The sequence below is a fragment of the Ostrinia nubilalis genome, chromosome 11 (assembly GCF_963855985.1).
Source record: "Ostrinia nubilalis chromosome 11, ilOstNubi1.1, whole genome shotgun sequence".
Classification (NCBI taxonomy): Eukaryota; Metazoa; Arthropoda; class Insecta; order Lepidoptera; family Crambidae; genus Ostrinia; species Ostrinia nubilalis.
The window spans coordinates 13,362,274-13,386,739 of record NC_087098.1 but is presented as its reverse complement, the minus strand read 5'-3'; the positions used below and the strand labels follow the sequence as shown (position 1 = coordinate 13,386,739).

At 40.9% G+C, this 24,466-nt stretch overlaps 3 protein-coding genes across 3 annotated transcripts; 2 read left to right on the top strand and 1 right to left on the bottom strand.

The window, feature by feature from the left end:
- Positions 1-1,650: 1,650 nt before the first annotated feature.
- On the bottom strand, positions 1,651-4,834 carry LOC135076292 (uncharacterized). The gene is made up of 3 exons (XM_063970776.1): positions 4,793-4,834; positions 4,587-4,702; positions 1,651-4,134 (listed from the first exon to the last, which is right to left on the bottom strand). The coding sequence occupies exons 2-3, from the start codon at positions 4,668-4,670 to the stop codon at positions 2,566-2,568; spliced, it is 1,653 nt and encodes a 550-aa protein (XP_063826846.1). The 5' UTR covers positions 4,671-4,702; positions 4,793-4,834; the 3' UTR covers positions 1,651-2,565.
- Positions 4,835-9,083: 4,249 nt separating this feature from the next.
- On the top strand, positions 9,084-10,007 carry LOC135075904 (U6 snRNA-associated Sm-like protein LSm1). Its single transcript, XM_063970364.1, has 3 exons — positions 9,084-9,291; positions 9,372-9,556; positions 9,757-10,007. Exons 1-3 carry the CDS (start codon positions 9,234-9,236, stop codon positions 9,928-9,930), a joined length of 417 nt encoding a protein of 138 aa, XP_063826434.1. The 5' UTR covers positions 9,084-9,233; the 3' UTR covers positions 9,931-10,007.
- A 594-nt stretch (positions 10,008-10,601) lies between these two features.
- LOC135075903 (uncharacterized) lies at positions 10,602-24,466 on the top strand. Its single transcript, XM_063970363.1, has 10 exons — positions 10,602-10,910; positions 10,990-11,177; positions 11,684-11,893; positions 12,194-12,402; positions 13,152-13,342; positions 18,683-18,855; positions 21,409-21,554; positions 22,292-22,930; positions 23,342-23,547; positions 23,854-24,466. Exons 1-10 carry the CDS (start codon positions 10,798-10,800, stop codon positions 24,443-24,445), a joined length of 2,667 nt encoding a protein of 888 aa, XP_063826433.1. The 5' UTR covers positions 10,602-10,797; the 3' UTR covers positions 24,446-24,466.

Below are 24,466 nucleotides of genomic sequence, written 5' to 3'. Positions count from 1 at the left end.
CATGATTAAATGCAGTTTATGACATAATTTTTAAATTGTCACTATTAATATTTTTACTGAATAACCTGTAAAAGTTAATTCTACAATTTCTGAAAAAACACCTAAAAGTAACCTTTTCATTAGTGTAACCTAAAAGTAACCAATGCAGTTCAAAAGTAACCTAAAAGGTTACAAAAGTAACCTTCTGGCAACACTGCTAATGCATAATATTCTGTAAATTATGTTTGCCTCAACTTTCGTTGCGCCAAATCCTTTATAAATGTATATTGTATTAAAGTAGAAAGTGTTCAACGCAAAAATTATGTGTTTCGCTGTAAATAGAGATTTTGAATTCGATTAATATTTGTTTAAATGTCAAATAACTTTTATGATCGGACCTACGGTCGGCGGACCCATAGAGAACAAATGGGATTGCAAGCCGTTTAAGCTATTTCCAAAGCCGTCAACTTGAAGAAAAAAAAATGTCACCACATGACTTGAAAAAAAAAGTAAAGTCAAAACAAATCTGACTGCCACTCACAGATTAGAGAGTATGTCACTGCTCTCATCATATTGTGTTTTTCGTGTCTCGTGCTGCCTCTGATCCATATCTGTGCGTGCTGCTGAGTGATGCAATATTAACGAAATCTTGTCTAAATTTTATAGCAGCTAGTTATTGAAACTTAACGTTTAAATCCAAAAATGTCTCACAGAACTCTAATCGACTTTGTGGTTAAGTACCACACACCGCGTTTGCTGAATAGCATGGTGTTCTTCCCAAGTCAAGGAAATTTATATTTTGGAAGGCGTTTGGTAGTACCCTCAGCATCATTCTCTACTTCAACTCCGAAGATTCAGTCTCCAAGGCAATTTGGAACGTCTACAGCGAAGTTCAATGAAGTACCTCTAACTACTGAACCGAAGAAGTTTGAAGGCAAGTTTCAATTGATGTACACATGCAAGAAATGCAACACTCGAAACTCGAAGTACATAACAAAATTAGCTTATTACAAAGGCGTTGTAATTGTAAACTGTGACGGCTGCGAAAACAAGCATCTAATAGCAGATAACCTGAATTGGTTTTCTGATATGAACGGCAAAAAGAATATAGAAGATATCATGGCAGAAAAAGGAGAAACAGTACAGAAGATCATGTCTCCAGACCTAGAATTTATTGCTATAGAATTAGCAAAAGAAGTTGAAAAACAAGAACTGGAGAAACATTTGTTGCAATAGTTTTTATTTAAAATAGGATTAATAGGCAGTATTTATTTTTGTATATTTTGTTTGACAAATGTTAATTAAAGTATTTGGTTGCTTGGTTATTAATGATACCTTCAAGTTTTTGTTTTTATTTGGCTCATGAAATGAATATCAATAACAGAATAACTGACAGTACCTACTTTATAAAGATATCTTATTGTAGTCAGCAATTTAAATAATTGCTAAGTGATCCTAGAAATTATTCTGTAAATTTACTGACTTAACTGGAATATAGGGATCTGTAATTTTTACTTTTTACTAGCTCACTTGTTAGGTACTATGTCATGTATGTTTTACACAATCATTCAAATAGCAACATAGATATACTTTTTGTACAGTAAAATCTAATAATAAACTAATTTCATCTTCTTTTGTTGTTTTGCTTTCAACCAAAATTAAACACATTTATAAGATTATGTAATTTATTAACATTTTAAGAGATTACAATAAAATATGGCCAAATAATGGAACAGCACTTATGGAATATCTTGATTACAATAACAGTGGTACAATAAACTGACAAATCTTATGTAGGTTTTTAATGTGACTTAGTCATAGTCATTGACCTCATGTTATTCTTATAAAATTAATTACAGAATTAATTTCCTTACCATACACATGTGCCTATTATTCTGTTATAATAGGCACATGGAGCACGTAAGGAAATTATCTGTTTTTAATAGTTTTTATATCATGTGGATATGCCAAAAAAACAGGTATGAACACTGGAATAAATCATAATGCTACAAACTCCTGCAAAAACTGTAAAACTTACTGAATACTTAACACCATAAAGCACCATAGAAGTGGTGTAACTAGCTCAACTTTATATTGGCACAAACTACTTGGTTTCCCATTCAAATAAAATATAAAAATAAGGCACAATATAATCACAATGTAATACAATATCCATAATCTCCTAACAATAAAATACTTGGGTACATAATATCAATAAAATATACAAGTTTATAAAATCTAATCTCTAACAAGTATCTAAAAATAAGTAGGATATAAAATGGGAATGCAATACAGTCTCATTTAAAATTCTATGAATCTTCAAAAAATATTATAAAATTGGTAAATTACTAATGGAATTATTGCTTATTGTCAAACAAAAATTGCAAAATGTTTAAAGAGTTTACAACAGACTCTAGTGACCAACAACAACTTGACACACATAAAAAAATAGATTTCGTCTCCATTTACTAGCAAAATGGAATGCCTTTAAAAATATTTTTAAAGCCTAAGTAGGCACATACCAAATTGGGCCAATGGTTACCATAAAAATTCAGTCTTTATATCAGTTTCGTTGTAATCAAAACATCAAACTCTTTTTGGACGGCTAACAATAGCATAATCTGTTCCATTGCAGTTATTATGATTGACTTCTTCCAGGCCGACATGATTTTGAAGGGCTTGAGCCTGAGCCGCGGTTGGGACTTGGGGCCCAGGGGTATTTGGTTTCCTTATCATCCCATAGCCCAAATGTGAGTCATCTGCAAGCCTTGCTGTTTGCATCACATTCTCCACCTCATCATAGTCATTCCATGTGTCTTTATTTTTAGGTTCCCCTAAAGCTAAAGTTGTTGGACGGGCCTCTATCTTTTTATACCTTGAAGACTTATTCAATTTGCTTGTGGAACCAAAATACTGTAATCTATCATAGTTCTCATCTTCTGGGTCTACCACTGGGCTAGGTAACAAAATTATTCTTGATGCTTCTGGCCCAGTGGTATTCAGATTATCTTGAGACCTTGATATGAGTTTCAAACAGTTAGGATTGTCCCCAAGATTTGGAGTAAACTCTGTGTGGTCTGGATCATCAATTCCTAATGTCTTCCACGCTTCACTGCGCACCTCAATCTTATCATATGGCACTGATGGTGGACTCTCTTCTCTTTTGCATTGTTCAATTGGCTCATAGTTATCAAGCTTTTTGTATCTGCCAAAATCTATGCTCTCATCTGTTGAACTTGGCAAATCTTTGATAATACCTTTCTGGACATTTATTATCTTGCGTGGAGGCTTTTGTGGCTTGGGTTTTAAAGCTGGTTTTGGCATTAACAATGGAGCTGTATCTCTGTCAGAGGAACAAATACTTTGCTGGCTTGATACAGATGTGGTTTTGAATGATAAAGAGCTTAAATTCAAATCATCAGGTCTGGCAGCCACTAAGGGGCTCCTTGATCCTGGAAACAAGTTTGCACTGGGTTGAATGTTGAATTCACTGTGTTCTGGACTGTTCAAATTGTCATTTCCAATCATTTGTTTCATTGTCTTCATCTTTAATGATAAACACTTGAAGATTTCAGATTGGTTTGGATGTTCCAAGTGGAAGATACCTTCTCCTGTGTCACATTTTCTCCCTGCTTCAAATGTGAACTTGCCCTGCCTGTAGCCGTATCTCCGGATGTACCTATAAGGCCAGTTGGCATACAGCTTGTTATCATTGACATCTCTTAATTCAATAGCCGTGGCTGTAAGCACAAGGAGATATCTAATTGCCTCTAGTCCGCATCTTGACGATGCTTCTGACGTGCACATTTTGACGGAGAAGACTCCTTCTCCAGATGAACAATACAGATCATTATCTTCATCACAGCTTATAGGATTCAAATCCCGACCTCTAAACGCTACAGACTGGAGAGCAGTGACCCATTCTAGTGTCTCAGCTTCTGACTGGGCACTTATCTGCTGTGTAATGGACTTAGTAAGTATCGTTATAGTATTAGGACTAGAATGCGTTATTTTGATGCAATTCTCAAGAGTAATAATCTTAGGAATAGCAGAGGAAGCTGTTGTGGCGTCCTCCTTATGATCATAAATTTCTAATCGTTCAATTCCTTGCTTACTTGCATTGTATAGGATGCAATACTTTTGCTGCCAGGTTTTCTGAAAAATAGAAGACAACAACGTTTATTACATTTTCATGCAAGAAATAATGTAATACAGAATCTACATATTCCTTATTTTAATTACCAAATACAATTTAAATTGTAGATATAATATATTTGTTTCTACTCATACTTTGGTAATAAATGAATGAAACTAAAAACAACTTTTCTAAATGGTCTTTTAATCAAATTGGTTATCTTTCTTTCTTTCAAATATCTTTTGATATGCCTCAATAAACCTAATGAATTTCTTTTTAATGCATAACCTATCGGTGGCAAACGTGCGAGCCAGTGGATACCTGACTCATTCCGAATGCAATAACAACGCGAATAACGGTGTCATAACATCTTGCCTCAACAGGAAGCATTATTTCAAAAAGTGAACTGATTAAGTAACCCTTTGCGATAGAATTACTATTAGTAAATTCTAAAACGCGTAATCTTACATACCTTTTTAGGGAATTTGCTAAATACATTCCCACCAGCGGGTGGAAACAATAAACAACCGGATTTGATCTCGTCGTCTATATCCATCTTAAATGCTACGCTGAACGGGATTTAAGTAACTTTGTAGCACGAAAGTAACACAATTAAACATAGCACAAAAATCTTCAATAGTATTTCGAAAGAATACAAGAGAAAATTAATGCACAAACAATTTAATAATTCTGACAGCGGTACAGCGTGTTTCACGCAGCCATACTTTTTTTATTATTTTATTTTCCTCATTCATCGACGTGTTCTATGTTGTATGAAATTGGTGGGTGGATCCGCCGATTTGATTCCGCGAGATTTATTTTACGTTTTTTGAAAAACTTTACAGGAATGCGTGCAAACTAGCTTAAACTGAAAGGTTAAGCAATGAGCTTTTTAGATCAGTGTGAGGCCCTTAGATTCAATCGTTATTTTAGAAGTAACAAGCGTCCAAATATTTTTTCACAAAATGGTAATGACGATTTCCCAATGGTAATGATTTTATTAAAATGGTAATGATCTTATGTTAATGGTGATGACGAAATATAATTTTATAGTAATACATTAAATTAAAATAACTTGAAAACTAAAATTTAGATATAATTGTTCAGCTAAACACCAATTTTATCTATGTTATTTTCCTAGCTAAGCACGTACCTATTAAAGAATGGGTTGGAAATAAAAGTAAATGTATTCAATAATTTAATGAATTTATTGAATTTGGAACAATACGGACATTAGTTAAAATTTTTTTACGTTCCTAATATTATTCAGAATCAGAAAAAATATATATTTACACCAATGAGGATTTTGATTGAAAAATATGCCAAGCTACTCTTACTTAGACTTACACAATAGTCAACATACAAGAAATGAATAAAAAAACGTCTTTTCGTAAACTAATAAAAAACCTTCTCATTTAAAAACAAAGCTTAAAGAACAATGGGACAAAACGTCCCCAGAACTGTAGCACCTTAATACCTACCTTATATGATAGACCATGCTAATACCCGACCGATCTCTCTAGCTACAATCACGGCAAAGGTCCTTGACAGTGTGCTTGACTCTCTACTAGATAAATATTTAAAATCACATGATGCTCAATTCGGGTTTAAGCCTGGACTGTCGACCGAGAGCGCCATCCTTAGTCTTAAGCACACTGTCAGGTACTACACGGATCAGGGGACTCTCATTTACGCATGCTTCCTCGACCTCTCCAAGGCGTTCGATCTTGTGTCTTATGACATCCTTTGGGATAAGATGAGGAGGCAGGGCATCCCGTCAGAAGTATCACAAATATTCCATTATTGGTATGCTAACCAGATTAACAGCGTAAGATGGGCTAACGTTTTTTCTGAGGAGTATGGGTTGCAGTGCGGGGTGAGACAGGGTGGGCTGACGTCTCCCAGGCTTTTCAACCTATACGTAAATGACCTCATTGTTGCCCTTAGCAGTATGCGTATCGGATGCTGGGTAGATGGTGTTTGTATCAACAACATAAGCTACGCTGATGATATGGTACTGCTGGCGCCAACAATGGGGGCTCTCAGAAAGATGGTGGGTGTGTGTGAAGTGTATGCTAAATGCCATGGCTTATTGTATATTGTGAAGAAGAGCGAATACATGGTATTTAAGGCCGCCAGTAAATGTCCAAACGTGGTACCCGACCTCTTGCTTAATGGGGTAAAGTTAAACAGAGCCACTAAATTTAAATATCTCGGACACTACGTTACTGATGACCTTAAAGATCATGTTGATATCGAGAGGGAACGAAGGGCGCTGGCAGTAAGGTGTAATATGTTGGCTCGCAGGTTTGCCCGATGTAATGACCATGTCAAGATCACTCTGTTTAAAGCATACTGTCAGAGTCTATACACGGGAAACCTGTGGACCACGTACTCGCAGAAATCGCTTAGCGTCCTTCGGGTCCAATATAACAACGGTTTCAGGATGCTGTTGGGCTTGCCTCGCTTCAAATGTTTGCTCAGTCGCACACTGACGGCTTCTTTGCTGTCCTATGCAAAAAGACTGCCTCGTTGCTCAGTAGGATACGGGCGAGCCCCAACAGTATCCTGAAGACCGTGGCGGAGAGGTACGACTCTCCTATTATCCGACATTTCCTTCGGCTACTTCTTACCGAACGGGTTGGATAATTAGTGGTATGTTATAATAAGTAAATTACTAACATAGTTGTATAAGGCACCCATTTACTAACCATGTGGATCATTGTTATCTTTAAATGAATAAATTGAATGGAATACTATAATTTTATTATAATTATGACAGCTCAAGTGTGACATGTCTCAGAAAAGTTATATCAAAAATAAAAATTCATAAGCAACCCTGAAAAAATACATACAAAATCACTTTTGACCAACTTCAAAGGGCACGACATCTTGACCCAGGGACAATTCGACCCCTGCTACAACTCAAACCCTGCGACAACTTGATTTTTTTCAAAACTCAACACTTTTAACTTACTTCAAATGTAAAAGTATCATAGTTGAATATTTTGGACTTGTCGTAGGGGTCGAGTTGTCCGGGTCAAGTTTTTGTAGGGTCGACCTTCGTTTAAAGTAGGTTAAAATTAATTTAATCGAGTTATCACAGGGGTCGAGTTGTCACAGAGGTCCAGTTGACCCCGATGACAACTATGATACTTATTGTAAACCATTTAGCTCCATCAATCAATGCCTGAACAGAATCTACAATAAATGCTCAGAGTAGTCGCAGGGGTTGACGTGTCGCAGTGTTCGACTTGTCACAGGGTCACAAGTATAAGTTGTCGGAGGGTTCGAGTGGTCGTAGGGTTAAGCAGTCGTAGGGTCCAGCCACCAGCGGCGTAAGGGAGGACCATTTTGGGATGTCTTACCTCCCCGCTATATGTATACCCAACTTACTTACATTAAGGACTTATGACGGGGGGTGCTGTGCTGTGCTATGCCCCGGGTGCCAACCCATGCTACGCCGCCACTGTCCAGCAGTCGTGAAACCATTTGAAGTAAGTCAAAAGTGTTGAGTGTTGAAAAAAATCAAGTTGTCGCAGGGGTCGAGTTGTCACAGGAGTCGAATTGTCCCGGGGTTAAGCTGTCGTGATACCCATTGAAGTTGGTCAAAAGTGATTTTGTATGTATTTTTTCAGGGTTGCTTATGGATTTTTATTTAAGATATAACTTTTTTCTGAGACACGCATGTCACACTTGAGCTGTCATATAATAAAATTATAGTATTATAAGGTAGGTATTAAAGTGCTACAGTTCTGGGGACGTTTTGTTACATTGTTCTTTTAGGAAACCATTCATAGTCATCATTACCATATACAAAGTGTCATCACCATAAGCCTAAATGATATGGTAATGATGTTAATGGTAATGACGAAAACGATTTTAAAATTATATAAAAATAATTGTCACCACTATTGGGACACCTCAATATCGCCATTTTTTTATTGTAATCACATGCTACAAAGTGCTAATTATTAGAAAAATATCGATATATTAAACTTACTAAATCGCACAAAATGGGAATGACGCGAGCCGATGACAAACTGCGAGTGTCTCTCGTTTTCGGAGTTTAAAAAGTCTCGGAGCTGCGTAAATTTTACGTGCATTCTGTTCTGTTACGAGCAACGAATTGAAGAGTGGGACGCGCGGACACAAGCGGGGATAAGTCGCGTCGCAGCCGCATTAAAGAACCTTTGATGCTGCCGCGATGGCTATGACGATTTCTCGTGACAATATTTCAATTCATGATTCCATTTTATTGGCTAATACGATTTCAATATAATTTTGTTATTTTGTCACGGTAAATATGTACATTTTAAATTTATAATCAAAATCTGGTCTGTGTATAGGTAAAGTAAAAAAAATTAAAAGACAACGGCAAAGGTCAGTACTTTTACTGTGATGGTAATGACGTTTAGTGCGTGTTTTCTTGATTATCGAAATAACTTGAAGTATTTAATCAATATGGATCATGGCGCCTTATGTGGAAACTTGTATGAATCGTTATTCAGAAGTTTAATTTACCAGAACTACAACAGTTTTTTTTTTATCGATCGGAACATAAGTTTTTTACTGTTTCGCGGATTTACCCTGGTACACTTGCACCATACTCTCTAATCTGTGACTTGCACTAAAGATAACACTTTCATATAATTTTGTATAGGAAAATAAGGTCAAAAAAATGATCGAGATGTTTGTTCCGTAATGGAACACGCTGCCGTCAACTCATTGTCCGAAATGTTTTTACTTATAAAAACTATTAGACTTTACATCTTTCTGTATAATTAAAAAAGGCATAAAATAAGAAATTAATTAGCAAAAATAAATAACTGGACTTATTTTTAGGGTTTGTTGTAATGTTTGTGATACATAGAATGAATTACATTAAAATAATCGGCTGAAGTTATTTGTAGTTTTGTTCAGTTTTGTTTGTTTCGGACATGGCTTGCTCACTGACAGTGTCCTGTCAAGCAGCTGACTGTCAGTGTCAGTCACCGATTGATAGATTTCGTTTGGATCTCGGACGCAATATTATTTTAGCGATATTTTTCAGAAAATTAGTCCATATTAACGTAGAAGTAACAATATTTTCAAACGTGCCCTCTTTAGCTTTTGCAAGATGCAAAATAACATCAATCCTTTGGCGGGCACTGCACATTTACTGGATGAACTAGACAGTACGTTTTACTTGCTTTGTACCGGTGCTCTTGCCTTTGTTTTTCTGTTTTTACCATTAATTAATTATTGTTTCATGAAGAGAAACTCATGGTGCTGCTTCGCGATGGGAGGACCTTGATTGGATATCTGCGGTGTGTCGATCAGTTTGCGAATTTAGTTTTGCATAAAACTATTGAACGGATCCATGTTGGTAAAGAGTATGGTGATATTCCAAGGGGAATATTCATTGTTAGAGGCGAAAATGTCGTCCTTTTGGGTGAAATTGTAAGTAGCAAAAATAACTTCTTGTTAAATTACCAGTGGTATTATTCATGGTATTATTAGCTATAATCATTTTTGTCTTCCATATTAAAAAAACGTAAAGTACTGAATTTTAATGCTGTCATGTTATTTTTATTGCATGTGTGTAGCACATGATTAATAATTACTTACATAATTTAATTCCTCTTATTTATCATTTCCAGGATCAGGACAAAGAAAAGAACTTGCCGCTAACTGAAGTGTCAGTAGACGAAATTTTAGATGCTCAGAGACGGGAACAAGATGCTAAAATTGAGCAACAGAAGTTACTCTCAAAAGCCCTAAAAGAAAGGGGGCTGAACCTGCTTGCTGATTTAGGGCATGATGATATGTTTTAGGCTCTAAATATAGCATTCTCATTATATTAAGATAAGACTGTAATTAAAAACATATTAAATAGTATCTATGACTGTAACTATTGTTTTTGTTTAATATTATGTTTATTAATGTATTATGGAAATAATATTAACCTACATTTACCTATATTTCTTTTATTATCTTCCATGGCATGAAAAAAATATCAAGTAAAATACTTAGGTAGGTATGTAGATAAAGAAGTAAAGTTTGTGAGGTTGTAGGAGTAATCTCTGGGTTTAGGGGATCTAGATCTTAGGCATATTGTTGTTTAAAAGTATAGTTAAGTCATAGGTGGCTAGTCTTTGTCCTCTAACTTTTCGTTCGAAACCACTACCTTAGCCCTTATGCCCCTTCAATACTCAACTGAAAAACTACAGGATCTAAAATAATTTAAGGGCTCAAGAGAATACCCCGACCGAATAAAATAACCATTATTTTACTTGGTTAAATAAAAAATTAACGAAAATTACTTTTATTAAACATTAAACACAGGAATCTATATTTTATAATTATTTGCAAACCATACCCCACCACTCATGTGCAAACCGCATGAAGCCACAATGAAAAAAAAAAGAAATAAGTTCAGTTCAGAAATGCTAAATGTCAAACTGGAAGTTTGTTTACTGGTTTCTGAACGTGATAAAATGTCCGTTGTGAGAATGTGACATTTGAAAAACAGTTGTTAGATTTTTATTTTTGGGTTATTGTTATGCTATTTTAACAAATAAACAGGAAAGACGCCCGTGCAGAATAGAAATAAGGCCCTGTGATGTAATTCAATATGAAGACATGTAGTCCAATGTGATATTATTTAAGTTGTCTGAAGTGGTTGTGTTTACTCAATTAAAATGACTTCTATTGATGTAACAATGATAGAAAGACTGAGAAAAGAAAATTTAGACCAATTTTTTACGTTAGTTCGTATGCATTTATCATTTGTTGTAGATATAAACACGGACGAGTAAGTATTTAAGTCACTATTAATAGACATACTTTGCTCATTGTTGGTAACTATTGTGCTCAATCTTGTTTTTTTTCAGTGTTGATTGTTCAACAGATAAACCAAAGCAATTCCGTTGGAATTTTCATAAGAAAACTAAGAACCCTAGTTCATTATCTAGTCAAAACAATGTTAATTCAATAAAAAATACAGCTGAAGCAAATTCTATCACAGAAGAAGGAATTTTGAGACTAAACGAGCTAATAGACTTTTTATCTCAGCCAGAGAGTAAGTGGTTTGTAATGATCATTGTTAAAAGCAATATTCCTTTCCTTTTTACTATTTTAACTAGTTGAACATTTAGTTAAAACCTTCAAGATGTATGTATGTTCATGTAATACACATTTCCTATGGCAGTCCCTACCAGATATTTACTAATTATGAAATACCCATTAAAGAGCTGTGTAAACTTCATCAGTGTTTGAGTAAGTATAACTCATTATTTCGTCGGCCGTTTGGTGTAGTGGTTCAGAACGGACTACTATGCCGAGAGGTCCCGGGTTCGATTCCCGGCCGGGCAGAAATTGAAATGATGAATTTTAATTTATGTGACGGGTCTGGGTGTGACTATGTATAATATTTATGTATTTAAAAAAAAAGTATATAAGTAGTATATCCGTTAAGCTAGCACCCATAACACAAGCATTAAGTTGCTTACTTTGGGGCTAGCTGGCGCTGTGTGAAATTGTCCAAAGATTTATTTATTATTTATTTATTATTATTCTTGACTGCAGATGTAACTCAAGAAGGCATATTTCGGCGAACCGGCTCTCTCAGCAGGCAGCAAGAGTTACGGCAGCTACTGGTAACTGGAACTAACCTTGGTCTCGAAGACAGCAAGTTTTCGGTCCACGATTGTGCTTCGGTACTAAAAGGGTTCCTTGCAGAGCTACCGCAACCACTCTTGATGGATCAGTATTATCAAACGTATTGCACTTTAGCCAGTGAGTTAACGATATTATTGTTTATTTTTTAATTTTGAAAGAACTATGAGCTTGTCCTCTTATTTTTGATAATATGAAAATATCTCAATATTGACCAGTGACATCTAATGGTTTGAATGATGATCAACAAGTGTGTTGAAATTCTGTAGAATTAGAGAACAAAGAAACAAAGTTTTTTAAAATAATTTATTGTTAACATAATCGAAAGGCATAAGAAGTAAAACTTGAGCCCTATTGTTTTATTAAAAGATTGTGTTATGATTTTTTTTATTTTGATCAGCTGTTGATTGTCTGTTACAGCGCAATACCCACCAAATGCAGAATCATCAGAGGACAAACTCCTGATTGCCCTGCAGTTGTTGCTCCTACTGTTAACGCCTTCACACAGGAACTTTCTGGAAAGGTTGCTCAAACTACTTCGTCTTGTCGCCGACAATGAAGCGTCGAATCGCATGTCTCCGGACACTCTGGCTACAATGTTCACACCACATTTATTGTGTCCGAGAAAGGTGATCTTCTTATATTTTTTAATTTTTTTCTTAAGCTGACAGTGCCTTACATTTCTACCATCACAGCTGTATATTATGCAGATATTTTGATTATAAGACAGAAGTGCAATCAACAAAGAAAATAATTATACTTTTTGTGGCATAATAATATGCGTTTATGATGTGATTGTAAAAATAAACACTGGCAATACTGGCATGGAATAACTCCATTGAGTTATTCCATGTTAATAAAAAAATAAATGAATCCATTGATTCATTTATTTTTTTGTTAACACATACAAGCATGTATTCATTATGGAAAACCTTGGGGGAGGCCTTTGTCCAGCAGTGGACGTCATTTGGCTGAAACAAGCATGTAGTTTATTTCCAAACAGTCATCTGCATAATACATCCCAACTAATATTATAAATGCGAAAGTAACTCTGTCTGTCTGTCTGTCTGTCTGTCTGTCTGTTACGCTTTCCCGCTTAAACCTCGCAACCGATTTTGATGAAATTTGGCATAGAGATAGTTTGAGTCCCGGGAAAGAACATAGGATAGTTTTTATCCCGGTTTTTGAAACAGGGACGCGCGCGATAAAGTTTTTCTGTGACAGACAAAATTCCACGCGGGCGAAGCCGCGGGCGGAAAGCTAGTAATATTATATTTTACTGCCTGGCTATGATGATTAATGCTGGCCCATTTATGTGAGTAGCAATCTTTAGTATCTTCACAATAATAACATTCTCTATTCTGTCTTTCTCCCCCAGTTATCCCCAGAGCATTTCCACGCGGACTCCATAGCTTTAGCGCCGGTGATCAGCTTCATGATCCGGCACTGCGGGCAGCTGTTCGCGGCGCCGGCCCGCCTCGCGACCGACGCGCGCGCTTACTTCACGGCGCGGGAAAGGAAGAAAGTGCTGTCGCCTGATGTGGACTTGGATGAGAGCATCACTGACAGGTGGGTGTTGGTACTTTCTTCCTCCTTTATACATGTAAAGAGTTACTTGGATTTGTTATGATCGCGATGACGCGCGAGCTTACTTCACGGCGCGGGAAAGGAAGAAAGTGCTGTCGCCTGACGTGGACTTGGATGAGAGCATCACTGATAGGTGGGTGTTGGTACTTTCTTCCTCCTATAGACATAAAAGAGATAGTTACTCTGCTTTTGTTATGTTTGCGACGGATGAGTTCGTAATAGCGCGCGAGCGGAATAAAGTGTTGTTGGATGAGAGCATCACTGATAGGTGGGTGCGATACTTTCTTTTTATCTACTAAATTACTCTGGCTATCTTGCAAAAACTAATCAGCTAGGTAGGTCCAATTTAGAGAAAGAGGTTGATCGTCAAATTCAACTCGATTGGGCAGCGTTTGGGGAACACAGCATCCTTCTGTTCAAAATACCTCAGTGCCTAACGGTTACCAGTTTCTCTTAGTAGTGATGACATATACTTTTATGACTCCGAAACGTGGCCTCTCACTATGGGCCTCATAAAGAAGCTCAAAGTTGCATAAATGAGCTATTGAAACACCGAGCTTGGTGTTTCGTAAACGAACTAAAGGCGCTGACATAGCCATGATCAGCTTCATGATCCGGCACTGCGGGCAGCTGTTCGCGGCGCCGGCCCGCCTCGCGACCGACGCGCGCGCTTACTTCACGGCGCGGGAAAGGAAGAAAGTGCTGTCGCCTGACGTGGACTTGGATGAGAGCATCACTGATAGGTGGGTGCGGTACTTTCTTCCTCCTTTATACATGTAATCAGTTGGTTACTTGGTTTTGTTATGATCGTTATGGACGTGCATGAGTATTTCAAGGCGCGGGAGCGGAAGAAAGTGCTGTCGCCTGATGTGGACTTGGATGAGAGCATTACTGATAGGTGGGTGTTGGTACTTTCTTCCTCCTATAGACATAAAAGAGATAGTTACTCTGCTTTTGTTATGTTTGCGACGGATTTGCATGAATGAGTTCGTAATAGCGCGCGAGCGGAATAAAGTGTTGTTGGATGAGAGCATTACTGATAGGTGGGTGCGATACTTTCTTTTTATCTACTAAATTACTCTGGCTATCCTGCAAAAACTAATCAGCTAGGTAGGTCCAATTTAGAGAAAGAGGTCGATCGTCAAATTCAACTCGGTTGGGCAGCGTTTGGGGTACTACACAGCATCCTTCTGTTCAAAATACCTCAGTGCCTAACGGTTACCAGTGTGTGTTAGTAGTGATGACATACATTTATGACTCCGAAACGTGGCCTCTCACTATGGGCCTCATAAAGAAGCTCAAAGTTGCACAGCGTGCTATGGAAATGCTCGGTGTTTATTTACAAGATCGAATCAGAAATCAGGAGATCCGTAAACGAACTAAAGGCGCTGACATAGCCGTGATCAGCTTCATGATCCGGCACTGCGGGCAGCTGTTCGCGGCGCCGGCCCGCCTCGCGACCGACGCGCGCGCTTACTTCACGGCGCGGGAAAGGAAGAAAGTGCTGTCGCCTGATGTGGACTTGGACGAGAGCATCACTGATAGGTCGGTGTTGGTACTTTCTTACTGCTATAGTCTGGTCTGTGAGCACGTAGAATTTTGTCCAATGACCCCAAGATACCCATCCGTATCGCTCGCGCGTAATTATGTTGCTATCGCGCTCGCACACTCACTGCGGGTGCCAGTCGCACAGTCGCGACAGCAATATAATTACGCACGATAAGGATGGGTAGCTAGGGGTCATTGGACAAAATTCTACGTGCTCACAGACCGGGCTTTAGTTACTCTGCCTTTGGTATTACTACTGACGTGCACGAGTTTTTTACGGCGCGGTAATGGAGGAAAGTCCTGTCGCCTGAAGTGGACATGGATGAAAGTATCGATAAGTGGGTGTGGACATACTTACTTTGGTTTCTTCTTACTAACTAACAGCCCTTCAAGTTACCAGCGAGTCGAGACACTATAGGAATCAATTGTTACCGTGGTCTCATGCGACCACTCAGGGTTTCACGAGCTGGTTATCCCCGAGAATTTCCACGCGGACTCCATAGCTTTAGCGCCGGTAATCAGCTTCATGATCCGGCACTGCGGGCAGCTGTTCGCGGCGCCGGCCCGCCTCGCGACCGACGCGCGCGCTTACTTCACGGCGCGGGAAAGGAAGAAAGTGCTGTCGCCTGATGTGGACTTGGATGAGAGTATCACTGACAGGTGGGTGCGAACATACTATCTTAAGGCAATACAAATAGATTCTGCTAACGCGTACGCGCGGGAACGAAAGAAAGTCTCATCTGAGATCAAGATGAGAGCATCACTGACAGGTGGGTGCGGTACTTTTTATTCTAATTTATAGCAATAAAAACAGAATATTCTGCTGCTGTGTTTGCGATGGATGCACACGTTTATTTTACGGAACGGGAAGGATGAAAGTCTTGTCGCCATTGCTACACATGCCCAAGAGTTCTTTATGGCGCGCGAGCGGAAGAAAGTGCTGTCGCCTGATGTGGACTTGGATGAGAGTATTACTGATAGGTGGGTGTAGACATAGTTTGTTTTCTTCTTACTAACTACTAGTATGCTCCGAGTCTTACCACGCGGACTCCATAGCCCTAGCGCCGGTGATCAGCTTCATGATCCGGCACTGCGGGCAGCTGTTCGCGGCGCCGGCCCGCCTCGCGACCGACGCGCGCGCTTACTTCACGGCGCGGGAAAGGAAGAAAGTGCTGTCGCCTGATGTGGACTTGGATGAGAGCATCACTGACAGGTGGGTGTTGGTACTTTCTTACTGCTATAGTCTGGTCTGTGAGCACGTAGAATTTTGTCCAATGACCCCAAGCTACCCATCCATATCGCTCGCGCGTAATTATGTTGCTATCACGCTCGCACACTCACTGCGGGTGCCAGTCGCACAGTCGCGACAGCAATATAATTACGCGCGATAAGGATGGGTAGCTAGGGGTCATTGGACAAAATTCTACGTGCTCACAGACCGGGCTTTAGTTACTCTGCCTTTGGTATTACTACTGACGCGCACGAGTTTTTTACGGCGCGGTAATGGAGGAAAGTCCTGTCGCCTGATGTGGACATGGATGAAAGTATCGATAGGTGGGTGTGGACATACTTACTTTGGTTTCTTCTTACTAACCAAAGGTTACTAAAGGTCTTACTGTCAAACCAACGCAATGACACGCGATCAGCCGGCGTGCAGCGATGGCGATCAGTGCGTTTAAGTCTGGTTGCCATCGCTGCACGCCGGCTGATCGCGTGTGATCGCGTTGGTTTGGCCGAACCTTAACAGCCCTTCAAGTTACCAGCGAGTCGAGACACTATAGATATCAATTGTTACCGTGGTCTCATGCGACCTCTCGGGTTCCACGAGCTAGTTATCCCCGAGCATTTCCACGCGGACTCCATAGCTTTAGCGCCGGTGATCAGCTTCATGATCCGGCACTGCGGGCAGCTGTTCGCGGCGCCGGCCCGCCTCGCGACCGACGCGCGCGCTTACTTCACGGCGCGGGAAAGGAAGAAAGTGCTGTCGCCTGATGTGGACTTGGATGAGAGCATCACTGACAGGTGGGTGTTGGTACTTTCTTACTGCTATAGTCTGGTCTGTGAGCACGTAGAATTTTGTCCAATGACCCCTAGCTACCCATCCTTATCGCTCGCCCGTAATTATGTTGCTATCGCGCTCGCACACTCACTGCGGGTGCCAGTCGCACAGTCGCGACAGCAATATAATTACGCACGATAAGGATGGGTAGCTAGGGTTCATTGGACAAAATTCTACGTGCTCACAGACCGGGCTTTAGTTACTCTGCCTTTGGTATTACTACTGACGCGCACGAGTTTTTTACGGCGCGGTAATGGAAGAAAGTCCTGTCGCCTGATGTGGACTTGGATGAAAGTATCGATAGGTGGGTGTGGACATACTTACTTTGGTTTCTTCTTACTAACCAAAGGTTACTAAAGGTGATCACGGCGCGGGAGCGGAAGAAAGTGCTGTCGCCTGATGTGGACTTGGATGAGAGCATCACTGATAGGTAAGTGTCGTGGGCATAGAGCATCACTGACAAGTGGGTGCGGCACTTTCTTCCTCCTTTATACATGTAAAATTACTTGGATTTGTTATGATCGTTATGGACGTGCATGAGTATTTCACGGCGCGGGAAAGGAAGAAAGTGCTGTCGCCTGATGTGGACTTGTATGAGAGCATCACTGACAGGTGGGTGCGGACATACTTGCTATCTTAAGGCAATACAAATAGAGTGCTATTCTGCTAACGCGCACGCGTGGGAACGGAAGAAAGTCCTGTCTCTATATGTGGACTTGGATGAGAGCATCACTGATAGGTGGGTGTGGACATAATTACTATCTTAAGGCAATACAAATAGAGTGCTATTCTGCTGCTGTTGTGATTGCGACGGACGCGCACGCGTGGGAGGGAAGAAAGTCCTGTCGCTATACGTGGATTTGGATGAGAGTATCACGGACAGGTGGGTGCGAACATACTTGCTATCTTAAGGCAATACAAATAGAGTGCTATTCTGCTGCTGTTATGTTTGCGACGGACGCGCACGCGTGGGAGGGAAGAAAGTCCTGTCCCTATACGTTGACTTGGATGAGAGCATCACTGACAGGTGGGTGTGGTACTTTCTTCCTCCTTTATACATAAAAGAGATAGTTACTCTGCTTTTGTTATGTTTGCGACGGATGCGCATGAGTGCGTTATAGCGCGCGAGCGGAAGAAAGTGCTGTTGCCCGACGTCGACTTGGACAAGAGCATCACTGATAGGTGGGTGCGAACATACTTACTATCTTAAAGCAATACAAATAGAGTGCTATTCTGCTACTGTTATGTTTGCGACGGACGCGCACGCGTGGGAGGGAAGAAAGTCCTGTCCCTATTTGTGGACTTGGATGAGAGCATCACTGACAGGTGGGAGTCGGTACTTTCTTTCTCCTATAAGCATTAAAGATATGGTTACTTGGTTTATGATCGTTATGAACGCGCATAATTTGATGAGTACAGCACCGCGTGGGAACGGAAGAAAACGTGACGTGGATGTAGACGAGAGCATCACTGATAGGTGGGTGCGGACATACTCGTACTTTGTTTTCGTCTTACTCTTAAAGTACTAACTACTAGTTATCTCCCGAGCATTTCCAAGCGGACTCCGTAGCCCTGGCGGGGGTAATCAGCTACAACCTTTTTTTAATGAGACTTAACGATTTCTTTACGACGCACCAAGTTCGGTCGCCTGACGTTAATTTATTGAAATCAACGCTCGGTTACCTATTTGTAACAAAATCTTGTACACATTACAGGACCGCAGCGAACACAGTGTACACATTCGTCGATCGCCACCGAACGCGGGCAGAAAACGAAAGCAATCCAACGGACACGGCGCTGGCGCAGCTTTACGCACACATACAAGCGCTGCCCGACTCGCACCACAAGCGCCGCCTCATCAAGCACTTCAACCGCCAGAACGGATACGGTAAGCTTATGGCGTTACTTGTAGGCTAATTCGTTCGTTTCAGCCGAAAGACGTCCACTGCTGGACAAAGGCCTCCCCCAAGGATTTCCACAAAGACCGGTCCTGCGCCGCTTGCATCCAGTCACCTCCCGCGACCTTCACCAGATCGTCGGTCCACCTAGTGGGAGGCCTGCCCACGCTACCTCTTCCAGCTCGTGGTCGCCACTCAAGAACTTTCCTGCCCCTAGGCTAATTAGGGCTGGCCTAATTGATTAAGATGTTGGGCTAAGGGCTACCGATTCAAAGATGGGTATGTCAGGGGCAGGCTGGTAGCCCGACGTGGACTTAAATGAGAGCATCACTGATAGAAGTGTCGTGGACATAGAGCATCTAACTGACAGGTGGGTGTGGTATTTTTTTTTTCACCTATTGTTGCAGTATTATTACTAATGCGCGCGCGCCTACTTTACGGCGCGGGAACGGAAGAAAGTACTGTCGCCTGACGTCGACTTGGATGAGAGTATCACCGATAGAGATATAGAGAGATGCCAACTAATGCGCCGAGTTCGAAACTCAATGTCGCATTAGAAATTCACACACACAAAGAAATCAAAATATTCAACTGCAGTATCAGTACTCAACGTTCGAATAATCTTTAGTACTACGCAAGCAATGTAAACTGTTTACATTGTGACGTCGCTGCTGTCATCATTGATTTCACGAGCAATGTGTTCTGTTTTTGGGCATATCGCTGCGACACCGGCCCCGCCCCCTTGTCACATCTCCCTTTAGTTTCTGTGATCTGTGGTGGGTGCGGTACATTATTTTGGCCTACGACAGAGAACGAAAGTAATCCAACGGACACGGCGCTGGCGCAGCTATACGCACACATACAAGCGCTGCCCGACTCGCACCACAAGCGCCGCCTCATCAAGCACTTCAACCGACAGAACGGATACGGTGAGCTTATGGCGTTACTTGTAGGCTAATTCGTTCGTTTCAGCCGAAAGACGTCCACTGCTGGACAAAGGCCTCCCCCAAGGATTTCCACAAAGACCGGTCCTGCGCCGCTTGCATCCAGGTACCTCCCGCGACCTTCACCAGATCGTCGGTCCACCTAATGGGGGGCCTACCCTCACTACGTGTTACGGCTCGTGGTCGCCACTCAAGACTCCTGCCCAGCGGCCATCAGCTCTGTGAGCTATATGCCACGCTCACTGCCACTTGATTTTAGCGATTCTACGGGCTATGTCAGACACTTTGGTTCTCCTGAGGATCTCCTCTTTTCTGATTCGATCACGCATGGAAACTCCGAGCATAAGACGCTCCATCGCCCTTTGGGTGACCTTGAGCCTTCTTATGAGGCCCATAGTAAGGGACCACGTCTCAGATCAGTATACCTCACACGGGACTATTCCCACCTCTCGTTCCCACCGTTTCAACTCCTGTAGCCAGGATCTACAGCTTGACCGCCAATAAAAACCCAACCAGTGAAGGTCTTTGTCCCGGGGAAAATCGCACACTACACTTGACGTTAACGTTAGGGGCCATCCATAAAGTACGTCACACGAATTTCATGATTTTTTGACCCCCCCTCCGTCCTTGTCACAGGTGGTCACATTTCTGAGACCCCCCCCTCCCTAGTGTGACGTCACATGTTTTGCAATTTCACATCGAAAAATTTATTAAATTAACAGCAGTTCCGAAATTAGTTTTATTTCCATTTAAATTAAGTACTTTTTTTTATGAAATCAACATTATATCAAATATTTGAAACAATTGAAATGTGACGTCACGAAACTTAGGACCCCTCCCACCCCTTGTCACACCATGTCACACTTTGTCAACCCCCTCCCCCCCTCTTTACGTGTGACGTACTTTATGGATGACCCCTTATGTGAGATGCAGTCTGGAACGGTAACCCATTTTCATAGGAATATCCAGCTTCTGACAATATGAATCTGAAACATCGCTTATTATGGGCCTCATAAGAAGATTAAGGTAGCCCACAAGCAGGCTATGCTCGGAGTTTCCCTGCGTGATCAGAAATGAGATACTATAGCCCGCCGAATTACTAAAATCAAGTGACAGTGGGCACTAAACGGACCGATGATCTGCTTAGGATCGCGGGAGGTGCCTGGATGCGGGGCGCTCAGGAACCATCTTTGTGGAAATCCTTGGGGTAGGCCTTTGTCCAGCAGTGGACGTTATTTGACTGAAACGAACGAGCTACCCTGGCGGTCGCTGGTGGCTCACACGTGCGCCGCCGCACTCAAGCACACACGGCGTCAAATTTACACGTGTAGTTAAACTATTGGATAAAGTTGGAGTATTTTAATTTATGCAGAACAAGTCAGGTATTTTATCGCACACAATTGATGTTATGTGAGATGCAGTCTAGAATGGTAACCTTTTTTGCCTCTACAGACTGCTACTGTAGAATAACAATAGAAATATTTTTTTACATGCTCCTTATGCGACCGCTTGGGGTTAGACGGTTTCTGCTCCAACCAGTCATCAGTTACCTATAACCTTCTCTGAGCTCTGATTCACTTGTCTTTATTTATTTCTCAGGTACCCCCATCCAAATCCAGAGGACGGGTAAAGTGGCAGGCTCGCGTAGTTTCGGCGACTCCATCAAACGGCACATCTTCAACAAGGGACTCCTCAACAAGACGCCGAAGAAAGGATCAGGGTCTACTATCAACACCGTTGAAGAGGTGAGTGCTTTTGTATGCTGTGCGAATATAACCTTTATGATAACCGTCTAAAGTCTATGTTTGTATGCAATTTGCTTCGAGATGTTCGGTGCGATGATTTCTTAGATAAGGAACTAAAGGCGTGTGCCTCTACACACAAGAAGAAAATTCTGTATGTAAATTCCACCACAAGTGAAGAACTTCAATTGTTTTACACTTCAAGGGCTAGGCTACTTTTCTTCCTTTAAGATAATTCCACTGTATTAAATAAATAAATATCTTTGGACAATTCACACAGCGCCACCTAGCCCCAAAATAAGCAGTTAATATGCTTGTATTATGGGTGCTAGCTTACCGGATATACTACTTATGTACTTTTTTTTCAATACATACATAAATAGAAACACCCAGACCCATCACAGAAATTAAAATTCATCATTTCAATTTCTGCCAGGCCGGGAATCGAACCCGGGACCTTTCGGCATAGTAATCCCTTCAGAACCACTACACCAAACGGCCGACTAACGGCATTACGTAAGTCTATTTAAAAAAAAAACTAACTCTTTACACCTTGATACTATTACTTCTCGCTCGAACATCTCCATTGCCCATCAAATCTAACCCGCATCGTGTAAAACTCATTTATTTCTGTAAATAGGCTTAAAAAAAGCACTTTTCGTCCAAATCATGTGTGTCTCTTATCTTTTATGTTCTCTCCTAACTTTCTTTCACTCGCTAAACGCATGCGCTGTTCACAGAAGTCAAGCAAAGGGAAGTTGCGTTTTACCGACGACAGTAAAGTCGATGTATCGCACAAGAATATCGTCCTAAAGAATCTGGCCAACAAAATCGCCAGCACAGAATCTCTAGACAACGAAGACTACGATTCCGATGCAAGCAACGAAAGCACGCTTTCAGAGGGCGCTTTAAGTGTATCAAGGAAACACAGCCCGAAGTTTGTTTCCGAACCGAATTTGAGCGTTTTGGACTCGGAGGAAACTCCGAAAAACACGAAGAAACGCGGAACGAGGTTGTTCCGTTCGAAAATCTTATCCGCATCGCAGAATTTGAACAAAAAGTACCAGAAACGTAGCGCGGTTATCAAAGGAACGCCGACGTCATGCGTTGCTTGTTTCGATGATGACAATTCGGACGCGTCGTTTCCCGATTCGAGCGATCGGAGTCCGATAGTGGATACGCCAAAGAAGACTCGCTTAGACACGGAAGATTCGAACGTACAGAAGGAAATGAAGCTGCATTATTTAACCAGCACGCCGGGGTTATCTGAAGCCGTGGTTTTCGACGAAGAGTGCGTCACACCGTTCGCTGTCAATTTTAGAAGAGCCTCAATGTCACCTATAACGAAGTCTACGCAGAAACTGTCAAAAGCTATGCAGGTTTGTCGCATCGTGCTTTTTGTCATGCTTTCTGTGTTTGTTTACGTGAAAATAAGCATTTATTTCTAATTGCATTTGACTACTACAGCTGATCTATTTACTGTCACTTTTCAATTATCATGATTTTTCTAATATTTCACTAACACAAACTTCATCAACTGAAAAAATATTGAATACTTGACTTATTCAGATTTAGATTGTGCTTTGTCTCACCAACCGTGCGATATTTAGAGACGCGTGTAGATGATTTTTGTTTCGTCTAGTTTTTTAATTAATAATGTCCTCTTGTAAATGATGAACAAGGCTTAAATTAACTTTGAATTTTAAGTTTATTTCACTTGTAAATATTTTTGAGTAGATTTTACAAGATAACCAAATTCCGAATCTAATTTCCTTACCCCACCATTCCAGGAGTCAATAATGACGCCACGCTCGCGGAAGCCTCTCATAATAACCTCGGAACAGCGCGACAGCCTGCCAGAGACAAGCGACAAGAAGCCGGAACCAGAGCCAACGCGTGACGTCATGTATCACTCGATGTCGCCGAAGAATGACAGCGACTTCGTCTCGTCTGAAGATGAGGATCTTATGTCGCGGTCGTCGTTTTCTTGTGAACGGTGAGTTTTGTTGAATTTACAACGATTTGCGAGAAGCGTGTGAGAAAACTGTTTACGAAGAGAGCTTTGTCATCTAGTAGCTCAAATTGGAGATTTCTCAAATGCTGCTCTTATGTGCTAATCTTCTTTTGAATAAAATAGCGTTTGAATATGATCCGCGTCACTCAATAAGGACATTCCGGGGACGATAATGGAAATATTCTCGCTGGATGGATTTTTCTCAACAATATTGTGTTTCTAAATTTGACAGTAGACATTTATTACCTTGCCTAACGACAACTATTACTCAGTTATCTGTATTTTCAGATCGCACCACTCAAATGCGTCGCTGCAACCAAAACCATACGACGCGCGATCACTCTCAGTCGGCGACGTAAGTCCTTTGCGCTCTGAAAACACACGATTCATCATCAGCCACGAACGACCGAACCTGATCGAAGAACAACTAAACACCACCTTGTGTGGAGACGCCCTTATACCAACGTTCAAAGTCTCCCACGAAATGACCAACTTTGTCGACCAAAAAACACGTTCTTTAACCGAACCCTTCAGAGAGTATCTACTAAGTCGTTCAGTATTAACAGCCACACCGGTCGATCTATCGATTTTAAATAAATCGAGCGACACCGAAGACAAAATCACCGATTCTTTGCTATACTGCCTCGACGGTAACGTTCCATCTGAGTTAACTTTATCGATTAGTAACTTGGCGGTCGATAAAGATTCGAGTTTGAGATCGCCGCTGAAGGATATCCATAATTTTGTGGAAATGAGTCCAAGCAGGAAACGATGTGCTAGCTCGAAAGAAGTGGCCGAGTCTGAAAGCAAAAAGGTGATAGTTGAAAAGGAGAGTACCGAAATCGCTAGCGTTTTTGAGATACGCGAGACTGAGCTTTGAAGATATAAAATCTACTTGTTT